This window comes from Electrophorus electricus, chromosome 1 (genome assembly GCF_013358815.1).
Source record: "Electrophorus electricus isolate fEleEle1 chromosome 1, fEleEle1.pri, whole genome shotgun sequence".
In the NCBI taxonomy this organism is placed as follows: domain Eukaryota; kingdom Metazoa; phylum Chordata; class Actinopteri; order Gymnotiformes; family Gymnotidae; genus Electrophorus; species Electrophorus electricus.
The window spans coordinates 31,581,409-31,595,067 of record NC_049535.1 but is presented as its reverse complement, the minus strand read 5'-3'; the positions used below and the strand labels follow the sequence as shown (position 1 = coordinate 31,595,067).

Genomic DNA, 13,659 nt, shown 5'->3' with positions numbered 1-13,659 from the left:
AAAACAGAATTTGTGGAATTGCTCTTTTGCAGATACTATCATTGATAGTACATTTTGGTTAAATTGATTTAGAAAATGATAATTAAAAGTAAACACTTGATTTGATGTGTATCCCCCAGTTCAGTGAATACCACTGCTCTGACCTCCAGGGGCCTGTCACTGGGGCTCTGTTACTAAGGTAACAGAAGCCAGCTCAAGAGTCTTTAAGCCCCTCCCCCCCTCTGTTCTCTAGACTCCTTTTTTCTGGCAGGGTCTTCGGCATACCATTCCAACTCGCCTACCTCACCCCTCGGTGCCCAGGCTGCTTAACCAGGTCACCTGAGGTGGGCCCACGGCGGGGGTGCGGGGTGGGGGGGGGGGGGGGTTGGTCTCCCAGAGCCTGAGAATGAAAGGCCCTGTGTTCTCACCCTCAGGGACTAATACTGTCCCTGATTGATGTTCTCCATTGTCTCCCATGCACCCAGGAAGAGCCTGGACAAGCAAGCCTGGAATAATGGTACCTTCTTTCACCCATTCCAAAGGCCTGCAGTGGGAAGAGAGATTGGTGTTTTTAGGATATTAGGATAATCTGGTAGCAGGGGTGCAATGTTAGTAAATCAAGTTGTAAAAGAACAGTGTCTGCTCATCTAAAAGATTTAACTTGCACTGTTCAGATTAATAAATGAAATTTATAAAGTGAGTCTACTCTTTTAGTACAGATCCAAAAAGCACTACTTATTCACAAGAAATAATTTATGAAATTCATATAGCATTTAATATTTAGTGATTCAACTTTTCATTTACAAGTGTTTACATAAACATTGTCTTTCTGCTAATGGTTATTGTTTGAAACATCCAACCATCTCAGATCAGGATTTTCACCATAATCTCAGAATTGATCTTGAGTTTTTTCCTAATGTTAACAGTTTCTAATTCAATCCACTAGCTAAATAATCTCCCCTTATCACACGACACCTGAAATACTTTAATCATTTTTAAAGACTGACAATTTTCCAAATTTAAGTCAATAAATCCTTCTACTGTTTTTTTATGCCTGTGTGCATGTTTTTCATTGATTGGAACATGCACTTTTTGAACTAGACTTTTGTGCAATCCTCAAAAATTTGGTATCAGAATGTTCACAAGTGACTGAACCTCAATAATGATCATGTTGACATTCATACAGAGCATGGATCCTGCATACCAGGTGATCTTAACTGTCCTTCCATAGTGTGCTTATTCATTCAAAATAGCTGTAAAACAGGAATTATTTGAGTAATTATCTTGAAATATGACAAGAACATTCCTTTTGATTTTGAGTTGGCATGCTGAATTTTGGACATTTCTGTGAATAGAGGGTCCTATAACAGCAACAACAACAAAAAAGATATTTTCAAAACTGAAATATAAGTGAATCCCATTGTGATCAGATTGTGGACTCAGACATCTAATCCCAGGGATTTCACTAATGTTCTCAAACGTCACCATTACGTTTTACAGTTATTGTGCATTAGTTACTGCACTTTTGGCCTTACATGCAAATTCATGCTTGAACCCCAGGATCACGGTCAACATATTTCTCTGTTTTTTTATGTCTCTTGCATTGTTTTATCGTGTTACAAGGACCAACATTAAAAAAACTGAAGTAACAAAAAGAAAAAACTAAACTGTAAACTAATATACCCACAAAAAAAACCCTTTGAAAATGACCTTATATGACTTTATATGTACATATAGTGTACAGAAGTATTTGCAGGGCGTTTGCAGGACGTACATGTCCGTCGTATCCACTCTGAACCTGTCCTCCTGTTTTTGTGCAGACAGTGGACATGCATCGGGAGAAGGTGGCTCGTCGAGAGATCGGCGTTTTTACCATGACCAAGCGCTGCTCCAGGAGCAACAAGGTCATCCCACCCCCTGGGGGCAAAGAGCCCAAACCCAAATACACACGCAACCCCATCTCATACTCCAGCCTGGACTCTCTGGGTCACAGCATGAAGGTGAATGCCCTCTTCACACCTGTCAAATGCATACAAAGGAATTGTGGTCAGTTGTTCAATGTCTGGAAACCCCTATCATGCATCACACACATTAAAGTGCATCTGTAAGTCTGGTATCTGGTACAGCATGCTGGCAAAATTCTAGAATTAGTTAACGCTAATTCTCCATGCAGGTATTTGTAAAAAGAAATGTTATAATTTGTTTGCAGCTGTGAACAGGAACAGTTTAGTTATATGCCTTTACAAGAAGTGAAAAGTTATAGAGAATGTGCTAGAATGTGTGAAAAATCACACAGCCATGCCCGGCTCTTGTCTGATTTCTCAGCTTTGCCTTGGAAGTGAAACGCTTTGCCACATCCTGCACATAGACAAATGTCATCTTGCTGCACACACACACACACACACACACACACACACACACACACACACACACACACACACACCCAACCGAGATGCACAGGGACATTCAGAATGCCCTTTTTCATTCTCTCTGTCTTTCATTCTGGTTCTTTGTCAAATATACACATACAAATGCATGCACACACACACACACACACACACACACACACACACACACACACACACACAGAGTAGGCTGGCTGGCTGGCAGCCACAAAGCACCGTGGGAAAACGGTGAGAGGCCCTGATTGGTGCATTGCAGACTAATCTGGCTCAGTGATGCCTTCACAAACCCTTAGTGCATCCAGACTGAGCACAGAGACACAAAGATACATGAATCATGCAGTGCCCTAAAGAATCACATTCACTCTCACTTATGCAAACACATAGCTACAAAAGACTTCTCAAACACTCACCCAACCACAAACCAATCCTCACATACACCAAACACGCAGTCACAAAAGATTGTTCAAACATCTAACCGCTAAACCAGCCCATGCATATCAGAACACTCAAGACTTTTCAAACACTCACCCAACCACCAAAGCAACCTTCACACTTACCAATCACACAGTCACAAAAGGATACTCACTCACCCAACCACAAATCAACCTTCACATATATAACAAGCACACATCATTGGAAGACTGCTCAAACACTTATACAACTACCAAATCAACCCTCACACACACACACACACACACACACACACACACACACACACACACACACCTACGCACACACACAAATGGAACACCAGTATCAGGAGCTCAAAGCTGTAGCAGATCTGAGCAGTCATTCCCAGGCTGTTCTGTTATACTGAAGCCATGAGAACAGTGATTACTGTGTAAACACCAGGGTCCTGTGACCAGCAGTTCTTGAAATGTCCTGCTCTTTTCAGGATGCCAAGCCACAGGAGAGGAAGGCGACCATGATGCGTAAGCAGGGCGGGACATTGGGGTACGTCACATGCCGTAACCCACCTTCACGGCACACTGTTACCAACAACCATTTCCGTTATTCTTCTTAACATTATTCACTGTCGCTGTCACCTACAACTATCCGTTTTTAAGATGTGATCTCTTTTGCTTCTCAACACATTATGAACATGAATATGAACAAATCATGTGAATAGACCGCCTACGTTGTTCTGGATGCTGACCAGAAAAAGGCATGGGACCTCACGTGGAGAATGAACATCTAAGTCTTAACCACTTGCATTAGTTCCCTTTCCTGTGTAACAACAGTGTGTCATCGGCAGGAAGTTCATTCTGTTTTGATCAGCCCACTTCCTCTGCAGAAGTCACCTTCAGAGGCACTGAAGAAGCCTTCAGTGGAAGTTTCAATGTGTTTCGGTGTCAGTCAATGTCAGCATGCATGAAAACAGAGAAGAGTCAGTGTCACAGTCCAACGCTGCCTGATAGACCTAACAGCCAACAGCTAACGTCTTCTAATATTCCTTATTTAGTATCCAGTACTAAGAACTGATATTAAGAACGTTTTGTGTGTGTTTGTGTGTTTGCTTATGCCTGTTGTGCATCTGCATATGTAATTTCCTGTTTGGGGATGTGTCTGTTTTTATCTGTATGCATGCATGTACGTCTTTGTGTGCGTATGTGTGTGTGTGTGTGTGTGTGTATGCATGTGTGTGAGTTTTTTTGGGTGCTTATGTGTGTGTGTATGTGTGATAGCAGGAGGAACAGCCGTCCTGCGGAGCCGGTCCAGTGTCCCGTAGCACCTTCTCTGTCCCGCGGCGCGTCTCAAACCTCCCTCAGTGATAAAATGACTACGTAAGTATTTAGCTGGAAGATGGGAGAGGCTCGTTTCGAAACTTGCTCCATTTTTTACATTTAATGGCATTTAGCTGACGCTTTTATCAAAAGCAGCTTACAATTATGACTGAGTACAATTTGAGCAATTGCTCAGAGGCCCAACTATTGGTGGGGCTTGAAACCTGCAACCTTCCTATTACAAGTCAAGTACCTTAACCACTGAGCTACTACTGTTTTGACTCTTTGTGCATGTCTGTGTGTGCACATGCATGTGTGCGTGTGCAACATTGGCTTCAGATCCAGCTTTGGGAAAGCTGTGTCACCACCTGTTGTCCCCAATTGGCCCACAAGCCCTGACACCGACATTGTTAGCACACTGCTGGAGAATGGATCACCGGCCCCGCCCCTGCTGGGGAATGGGCCACCGGCCCCGGCCATGCTGGACGAGGTGGGGCCAGAGCCCAAGCTCAATATCCCTCCAGCACCTCCACCACACTTTGCCCCCTGCGACCTCCTCCCACCTCCACCCATGCCCCCTGCAGAGGAGAACTTTGAAGCCAGCGACCTGGGCAGCATAGCCCCGCCTCCGCCTGCTCCACTGCTGGAGACAGGTAGGAGAACAGGAGTCCCTGCAAGGTGAGGGTGGGTGAGCTGAGTGAGTTTTTACGATGATGTTTGTTCCTTCATTGCTCAGTGCCAGAGGAGAACAGCTTGCCACTTCCGGAGTGCCTCCCTCCACCCATCATCGATGTGCTGCAGATTCCCACCCCTCCTCCCCACTTTGCTGAGGAGCACGGAGATGGTATGGAAGACCTCCATACACTTGTCCATTGTTCACTCGCGTTTGAGAGTTCGGCTGACTGCCTCAGGCTCTACTGTGGTGTTTGCTGTAGCGATACATCGACAAAATCAGCCAACTTTACGATTTCTTTTCTTTACATAGCGTATCTTGGGCGTGTGCTTAAGTCTAGCTATGTGTTTGTGTGTCTCTGCACAAGTGTGTGTGAAAGCTCATATGTATCTCTTGTGTCTAAGCGGATGTGTTGGGGGGGGTGTGTTTGTCTCACGTGTTTCTCCGTGTGCTGCTGTTCAGCTCGCCGCTCTCGTCGTTCGCGGGCACGACAGCCCCCGCCCAGCAGCCGCTCCATGTCTCTGAGGGTCCGTGCGGGCCCCAGTACCCGCTCCCTCTACTCCCGTTCACTCCTCCTCCCCCAGGCCCAGTCACGTAAGGCCCCAACGTGCGGGTCCATGCTGCTTCCCTCCCACAGGACACTTAAAGTTAGCTCACTGCCAGCCTGACACGTGGTAGCGGTCAAACTCCAGAAGTCATTATTATGAGTTGGTCATTCGAGAGGACATTTGGAATATATGAGTGTACAGCTCACTGAGTATAAACATTTAGTGTCATTTAGAGTGGCATCAAGCTTTACGTATGTCCCTGCCTTGTCCCTTACAAGACGTCAACCAATACCATTTTTAATGCAGTGACTGGAGTAGTAAATGACAGTAAATAGTAGATGACTGCACTCTTGAGAATTTATTTTTTTCCCCTATTTATAAAATGTCTTAGTAGAAGAAAAGGGAAAAATAAAAGCACCTTAGCCAATGTCATATAAATGGTCTGCATGATTGGTCCATTTCTGTGCGGTCGCCTGTCAGTCATGATCCCCCCACCCCCTCCATACCCCCCTCCTCTGGCTCCACCCACTTCACTGAGTCCACGTTGTTGGATTCCCACCCGCCTACAGCATCTTGGTAAGTCTAGCCCACCGCTCTGCGCCTCTGCTCCTCCTCCTCACTTTCCTGCCTTTGCTTGGAGCAATATATCCTTTTGCTGCTTTTTTTTTTTTTTGGATGCCAATCTTCTAGAGAATCCAGAAGTTAGAAGAAGCTGTGTTTTCGTTTGCTTCTAGACTTGGAGATTCCAGCTCTTTCACCACCTCCATTCATGGACTGCTTGGATGGCTTTGAGGACTTGCCCCCTCTGCCTCCCCCCGTGGACTATGACACCTCCACCCCTGCTGAGTACCTTGAGGAAGGTAGAGGCCTGCATTGGTAGATCACAGCAGGGGTGAACGCTAGACCACTGTTACTGTCAACACACATGCATTCAGAAATAGCATGTGAACATGTGTACTAGTGTAGAGAGAGCTCTGAACTCTAGTAGTGTAGAGGGAGCTCTGAACTCTGTAGTAGTGTAGAGAGAGAGCTCTGAACTCTGTAGTAGTGTAGAGGGAGCTCTGAACTCTGTAGTAGTGTAGAGGGAGCTCTGAACTCTAGTAGTGTAGAGGGAGCTCTGAACTCTGTAGTAGTGTAGAGAGAGAGCTCTGAACTCTGTAGTAGTGTAGAGGGAGCTCTGAACTCTGTAGTAGTGTAGAGAGAGAGCTCTGAACTCTGTAGTAGTGTAGAGGGAGCTCTGAACTCTGTAGTAGTGTAGAGGGAGCTCTGAACTCTAGTAGTGTAAAGGGAGCTCTGAACTCTGTAGTAGTGTAGAGGGAGCTCTGAACTCTACTAGTGTAGAGAGAGCTCTGAACTCTGTAGTAGTGTAGAGGGAGCTCTGAACTCTGTAGTAGTGTAGAGGGAGCTCTGAACTCTGTAGTAGTGTAGAGAGAGAGCTCTGAACTCTGTAGTAGTGTAGAGAGAGAGCTCTGAACTCTGTAGTAGTGTAGAGGGAGCTCTGAACTCTGTAGTAGTGTAGAGGGAGCTCTGAACTCTAGTAGTGTAAAGGGAGCTCTGAACTCTGTAGTAGTGTAGAGGGAGCTCTGAACTCTGTAGTGGTGTAGAGAGAGAGCTGTGAACATGTGTACTAGTGTAGAGAGAGCTCTGAACTCTAGTAGTGTAGAGTGAGAGCTCTGAACTCTGTAGTAGTGTAGAGGGAGAGCTCTGAACTCTGTAGTAGTGCAGAGGGAGCTCTGAACTCTGTAGTAGTGTAGAGGGAGAGCTCTGAACTCTGTAGTAGTGTAGAGGGAGCTCTGAACTCTGTAGTAGTGTAGAGAGAGCTCTGAACTCTGTAGTGGTGTAGAGGGAGCTCTGAACTCTAGTAGTGTAGAGGGAGCTCTGAACTCTGTAGTAGTGTAGAGAGAGAGCTCTGAACTCTGTAGTAGTGTAGAGGGAGCTCTGAACTCTGTAGTAGTGTAGAGGGAGCTCTGAACTCTGTAGTAGTGTAGAGGGAGCTCTGAACTCTGTAGTAGTGTAGAGAGAGAGCTCTGAACTCTGTAGTAGTGTAGAGGGAGAGCTCTGAACTCTGTAGTAGTGTAGAGGGAGCTCTGAACTCTGTAGTAGTGTAGAGGGAGAGCTCTGAACTCTGTAGTAGTGTAGAGGGAGCTCTGAACTCTGTAGTAGTGTAGAGGGAGCTCTGAACTCTGTAGTGGTGTAGAGGGAGCTCTGAACTCTAGTAGTGTAGAGGGAGCTCTGAACTCTGTAGTAGTGTAGAGAGAGAGCTCTGAACTCTGTAGTAGTGTAGAGGGAGCTCTGAACTCTGTAGTAGTGTAGAGGGAGCTCTGAACTCTGTAGTAGTGTAGAGAGAGAGCTCTGAACTCTGTAGTAGTGTAGAGGGAGCTCTGAACTCTGTAGTAGTGTAGCGGGAGCTCTGAACTCTAGTAGTGTAAAGGGAGCTCTGAACTCTGTAGTAGTGTAGAGGGAGCTCTGAACTCTGTAGTGGTGTAGAGAGAGAGCTGTGAACATGTGTACTAGTGTAGAGGGAGCTCTGAACTCTGTAGTAGTGTAGAGGGAGCTCTGAACTCTAGTAGTGTAGAGGGAGCTCTGAACTCTGTAGTAGTGTAGAGAGAGAGCTCTGAACTCTGTAGTAGTGTAGAGGGAGCTCTGAACTCTGTAGTAGTGTAGAGGGAGCTCTGAACTCTGTAGTGGTGTAGAGAGAGAGCTCTGAACTCTGTAGTAGTGTAGAGGGAGCTCTGAACTCTAGTAGTGTAGAGGGAGAGCTCTGAACTCTGTAGTAGTGTAGAGGGAGCTCTGAACTCTGTAGTAGTGTAGAGAGAGAGCTCTGAACTCTGTAGTAGTGTAGAGGGAGCTCTGAACTCTGTAGTAGTGTAGAGGGAGCTCTGAACTCTGTAGTAGTGTAGAGAGAGAGCTCTGAACTCTGTAGTAGTGTAGAGGGAGCTCTGAACTCTGTAGTAGTGTAGAGGGAGCTCTGAACTCTAGTAGTGTAGAGGGAGCTCTGAACTCTGTAGTAGTGTAGAGGGAGCTCTGAACTCTAGTAGTGTAGAGGGAGAGCTCTGAACTCTAGTAGTGTAGAGAGAGAGCTCTGAACTCTGTAGTAGTGTAGAGGGAGCTCTGAACTCTGTAGTAGTGTAGAGAGAGAGCTCTGAACTCTGTAGTAGTGTAGAGGGAGCTCTGAACTCTAGTAGTAGTGTAGAGAGAGAGCTCTGAACTCTGTAGTAGTGTAGAGAGAGAGCTCTGAACTCGGTAGTAGTGTAGAGAGAGAGCTCTGAACTCTGTAGTAGTGTAGAGGGAGCTCTGAACTCTGTAGTAGTGTAGAGAGAGCGCTCTGAACTCTGTAGTAGTGTAGAGAGAGAGCTCTGAACTCTGTAGTAGTGTAGAGAGAGCGCTCTGAACTCTGTAGTAGTGTAGAGGGAGAGCTCTGAACTCTGTAGTAGTGTAGAGAGCACTCTGAACTCTGTAGTAGTGTAGAGGGAGCTCTGAACTCTGTAGTAGTGTAGAGGGCGCTCTGAACTCTGTAGTGGTGTAGAGAGAGAGCTCTGAACTCTGTAGTAGTGTAGAGGGAGCTCTGAACTCTGTAGTAGTGTAGAGGGAGCTCTGAACTCTAGTAGTAGTGTAGAGAGAGAGCTCTGAACTCTAGTAGTGTAGAGAGAGAGCTCTGAACTCTAGTAGTGTAGAGGGAGCTCTGAACTCTGTAGTAGTGTAGAGGGAGCTCTGAACTCTGTAGTAGTGTAGAGGGAGCTCTGAACTCTGTAGTGGTGTAGAGAGAAAGCTCTGAACTCTGTAGTAGTGTAGAGAGAGCTCTGAACTCTGTAGTAGTGTAGAGGGAGCTCTGAACTCTAGTAGTAGTGTAGAGAGAGAGCTCTGAACTCTGTAGTAGTGTAGAGAGAGCTCTGAACTCTGTAGTAGTGTAGAGGGAGCTCTGACCTCTGTAGTAGTGTAGAGGGAGCTCTGAACTCTAGTAGTGTAAAGGGAGCTCTGAACTCTGTAGTAGTGTAGAGGGAGCTCTGAACTCTAGTAGTGTAGAGGGAGCTCTGAACTCTGTAGTAGTGTAGAGGGAGCTCTGAACTCTAGTAGTGTAAAGGGAGCTCTGAACTCTGTAGTAGTGTAGAGAGAGAGCTCTGAACTCTGTAGTAGTGTAGAGGGAGCTCTGAACTCTGTAGTAGTGTAGAGGGAGCTCTGAACTCTAGTAGTGTAAAGGGAGCTCTGAACTCTGTAGTAGTGTAGAGAGAGCGCTCTGAACTCTGTAGTAGTGTAGAGAGAGAGCTCTGAACTCTGTAGTAGTGTAGAGGGAGCGCTCTGAACTCTAGTAGTGTAGAGAGAGCGCTGAACTCTGTAGTAGTGTAGAGGGAGCTCTGAACTCTGTAGTAGTGTAGAGGGAGCGCTCTGAACTCTAGTAGTGTAGAGAGAGCTCTGAACTCTGTAGTAGTGTAGAGGGAGCTCTGAACTCTAGTAGTGTAGAGAGAGCTCTGAACTCTGTAGTAGTGTAGAGGGAGCGCTCTGAACTCTAGTAGTGTAGAGAGAGCTCTGAACTCTGTAGTAATGTGGAGGGAGTGCCCTGAACTCTGTAGTAGTGTAGTGGGTGTGTTTACCCAGCCTATAACAAACATGCAACATGCATGACATACTGGGGCAAGAAATCTAATCTGACAAAGTATTAGAGATTGTGATGTATGTATATACAGCTGCTAGGTCTGTATGGGGTCTTTAAGAAATGGGAAAATTATAATGTGCAGATATGTGGCATTTCAATGTGCCAATCGTCTTTGCTTTGTAGCAGAGAGAAAGCAAGATGTCATAATGCTACATAAATGTTATTGAATTATTTTATGTGAAGCACTTTGAATTACCACGGTATATGAAAGATATATAAGTAAACTTTCCTTGCCTTGCCTTAGAACTGAATTCTTACTCCTCATTGTAATTTTGTTTTCTGCCAAGTGGTGGCACTATACAGCTATGACACTGGCAAGCCTGGCGACTTGGCCTTCCAGGTGGGGGATGTGATCTACCTGACCAGGAGGAATGAGGATGGCTGGTGTGAGGGCGTCCTAAACGGGCTCGCAGGATTCTTCCCGGGAAACTATGTGGAGCGTACCAGCTAACTCACCAGTCTCCCTGAGTGGGGCGACTGCCTGAAGAAACAACACAGACGCACCGCTCACAGGCCAAACGAAACCTCAGCGCGCTGGGCTTCTTCCTTTTAATAGCAGAATGTTGTACTGTTCAGAGAGCACCCTGCTAAAGTGGAAAAGTGCTTGGTTTGAATCACAGTGTGGTGTGATAGGAATCTTTTTTATTGCTGTTTTGGCACTGTAATGACTCCCCAGGAATATTGTGATTTCCTATGTTTTTTACTTAGCACTTAGCTTAAATATTTATTTATAGCAAATTAAGTAACTAAAAGGGGATTCTACACTGATCAAAAGTCTGCCTTAGTTTCCATGCGGGTCATGTGGCCCTACTTAAATCACATGGGTGTTCTACTGATTTCTTAAAGCAATATCCTTAATTAATATGATTGGAGTGGTATGTTACTTAATTTCAAAAATATAAACAGTTACACAGTCAATGGATGATTGATTTATTAACTTATGTTGTGCTGTGTAGTGCTGAAGCGTTTTTAAAAGTCTTTTTCAGAATATTTAATATAAATCTGCATTTGTAACTCTGAGCTATGTCAGTGAGATCTGTGTTAATCAGTGAGAACATGAAATTTTCAATATTTATTTTAGTCTAGTTCATGCTTTCTTTCCTGTTCACATAACTGGGAAATGTAGACAGGACTACATCTAAATCTCTGTTTCCATGGCTGTTCTGGTCTCCTCTTGGTGCATGAAGTGTCTCAGTCTGGCTTCAGGCTTTGGAACATAACTGCGACTCTGGGAAGTTCTCTTCAACCGCCACTGTCTCCAGAATGGGCTGACATGTTCAAACAAATGTCTTTAATTAAAGCTTGCTGTGCGCGTATGATAATAGACTACATTAAAGCCTTTATCCTGACATTACCCTAGACATCGATGTTACAAATAATATGTATGCATGCTGGTAATGGCAGCGAGAGAATATGAAATAAACGGGTGAATTTCAAAGCCGTGAAGGACAGCGGGGTCTCTTTGGTGAGCTCATGGTAGGCGTTGAGGTGAATGGTGGGCCAACCGCTCAGCCTAGGAAACACTGTGTGTGCTGTGTCTTTAAGCAAGGCGGCGTGGTCATAAACACCTGCGTGTGGACTATCAGCCTGACTGGTCACCCTGCCCCAGATAAGACCTGTTCCCACTGTTACTCCACGACTGAGCTAATTACCTGTGGCCCAGGGTAAGACGCCTGAGGTAAGACACCTGATTTGGTTTTACTTTACTGGAAATTCTCAGATCCCTGGTGGTGTATTTATCGGACGAGTTCCAAGTATTCTGTGGCTTTTTGTGACAGATTTGAGAAGTCATTATCGGATGATTTGTGGAGTAACAGGCAGGTCCATAGTTTGGATGTGTTTTAACAAAAATGAAACTACAGCTATTCCATTTTTTCCTGCAAGAAAACATTAGGCAACGTTTTAGTGTGACTATATAAATCCTGTTGTGAAGATATGCGTCAGACACCTTATTTTCCTGAGCGATTGGAGAGGAGTGTGGTCTATTTCAGGACTCCTGGTACTCCTTGTCCCTGGCTTAGGTGTTGCTTCTTGACTCAGAGGCCTTTTTTTTAAAAGTGTGCTTAACCGTACACTGGGAACAAACTCTGCCAAGACCATAATGTCTCACAGGCCTGTGATTAGGGTAAAAAGGTACACTTCAGTTGATATAATATTTAAGTAATAGCAAATCCAAATAATTGCAATGAACTATCCTAATATTATCATTGTTGTGTACACACACACACACACGCACACAGTTGGGTAGTGTATTTATATATATATATATATATATATATATATATATATATATAAAAATGATAGTGTCATGGCCAGTCACCTCTGATACATTACAAATGATTCCAGTGGAAAGCAGAAAGCATGTGAACCAGTTTTGACTGCATTGGTTTGGTCACTAAATATCCTGTTTGTTTTGCATTTCAACATTTTCAGACTCTGTTTCTTTAAGATCTTAATTTTTAAATATTTTAGTATCTGTCATCATATTCTTGCTGGTTGTATCTAGTATATTCTTTCTGGTTATTCCATTTTCGTTAGTTTTACGTTTCATATCTCTTATTATAACAGTATATTACTGTTATAGGCCTCAACAAAGATAAATGAGCCTTTTTTATTCAGACCACCATTACAGTATTGAAGAAAATAAAAAGTGTATAGTAGGACATGACATAATATGGTTGGAAATGCCTGGTAACACATTCAGTGTTTGAGCAGTGGTAGATCAGTGGTTAAAGTACCTGACTAGTAATCAGAAAGTTGCCAGTTCAAGCTAGTTTACCACTGTTGGGCCCTTGAGCAAGACCCTTAAACCTTAGTTGCTCAAGTAAGTCACTTTGGGTAAATATAAATCTTAGTGAAGTCTTGAAGAAGGGCTTGCTTACCCTGTCTGTGCTGGTATGATGCTTTTATACACTCTCAGAATCATGTTCAAAATCACTTCCCTTCTGCAGTGTTCCTGCTTGGGCCCTCCTTCAGCAACATGATTCAAAGTGACCTGTTTACTGTATTTCAGTAAGTGGTGTTTCCTTCTTCTTGTCTTTGTATCATTGCAATATGGTGGATGGACACTAACCCATGTCCACGCTCTTCACACACCATCCAATGCCCCCTTCCCAACTCCTTATTTCCACCCACTATCCCACCACCACCCACGCTCCACCCACTATCCCACCACCACCCACGCTCCACCCACTATCCCACCACCGCACACGCCCCACGCCCGGCAGGATCTTCATGCCCATTGTGGCCTTTGCCATCATCATCATCTGCTGCACATCCGTATGTAAAGCCGTCCACAGGGCTCGGCAGGAGAGGGCAGTGCAGGGCCAGGCCCTGCACCCCCCGTCTGTCTATGTCCTCCCACTCTCATTGGCTAGTCAAGACCTGCGGGAGACCCCCCCGCGTTACAGTTCAGTGGACCTCTATAGCTCTCCTCCCCCCTACAATGAGGTAACTCCCTCCACGCAATTACACCGACTCTGGTAAAGTCACCCAGTTAACTTTAAAGTACAGTAGTGGTATTACAGGTTACAGTTAACGAACATGTATGACAGCCTAATTGCACAAATAAAATTAATATCTAGTGTATATACTATCTATGGGATAAATGTATCATTTGAAGTCATTTGTAAACTTGGGGATATTTACTTTAATGCATTATTGGAATATATTGGAAAGG

General features: G+C 44.7%; 1 protein-coding gene across 5 annotated transcripts in view; it reads left to right on the top strand.

Moving 5' to 3' along the window:
* The window catches only part of abi3a (ABI family, member 3a), a 15,878-nt gene extending 2,522 nt beyond the window's left edge, over positions 1-13,356 (top strand). For 2 of the 5 annotated variants that reach the window (XM_035530678.1, XM_027017869.2), the window contains exons 3-11: positions 1,800-1,979; positions 3,280-3,338; positions 4,073-4,168; positions 4,448-4,761; positions 4,845-4,952; positions 6,064-6,189; positions 10,268-11,658; positions 12,932-12,992; positions 13,208-13,356. In XM_035530678.1, coding sequence (XP_035386571.1) covers positions 1,800-1,979; positions 3,280-3,338; positions 4,073-4,168; positions 4,448-4,761; positions 4,845-4,952; positions 6,064-6,189; positions 10,268-10,431 — 1,047 coding nt within the window. In that variant the 3' untranslated portion in view covers positions 10,432-11,658; positions 12,932-12,992; positions 13,208-13,356. Of the gene's footprint in view, positions 1-1,799; positions 1,980-3,279; positions 3,339-4,069; positions 4,169-4,447; positions 4,762-4,844; positions 4,953-5,243; positions 5,376-5,809; positions 5,906-6,063; positions 6,190-10,267; positions 11,659-12,931; positions 12,993-13,207 lie in introns of all 5 variants that reach the window. The other 3 variants (XM_035530671.1, XM_027017868.2, XM_027017870.2) reach the window with 2 other exon arrangements.
* Positions 13,357-13,659: the final 303 nt, after the last annotated feature.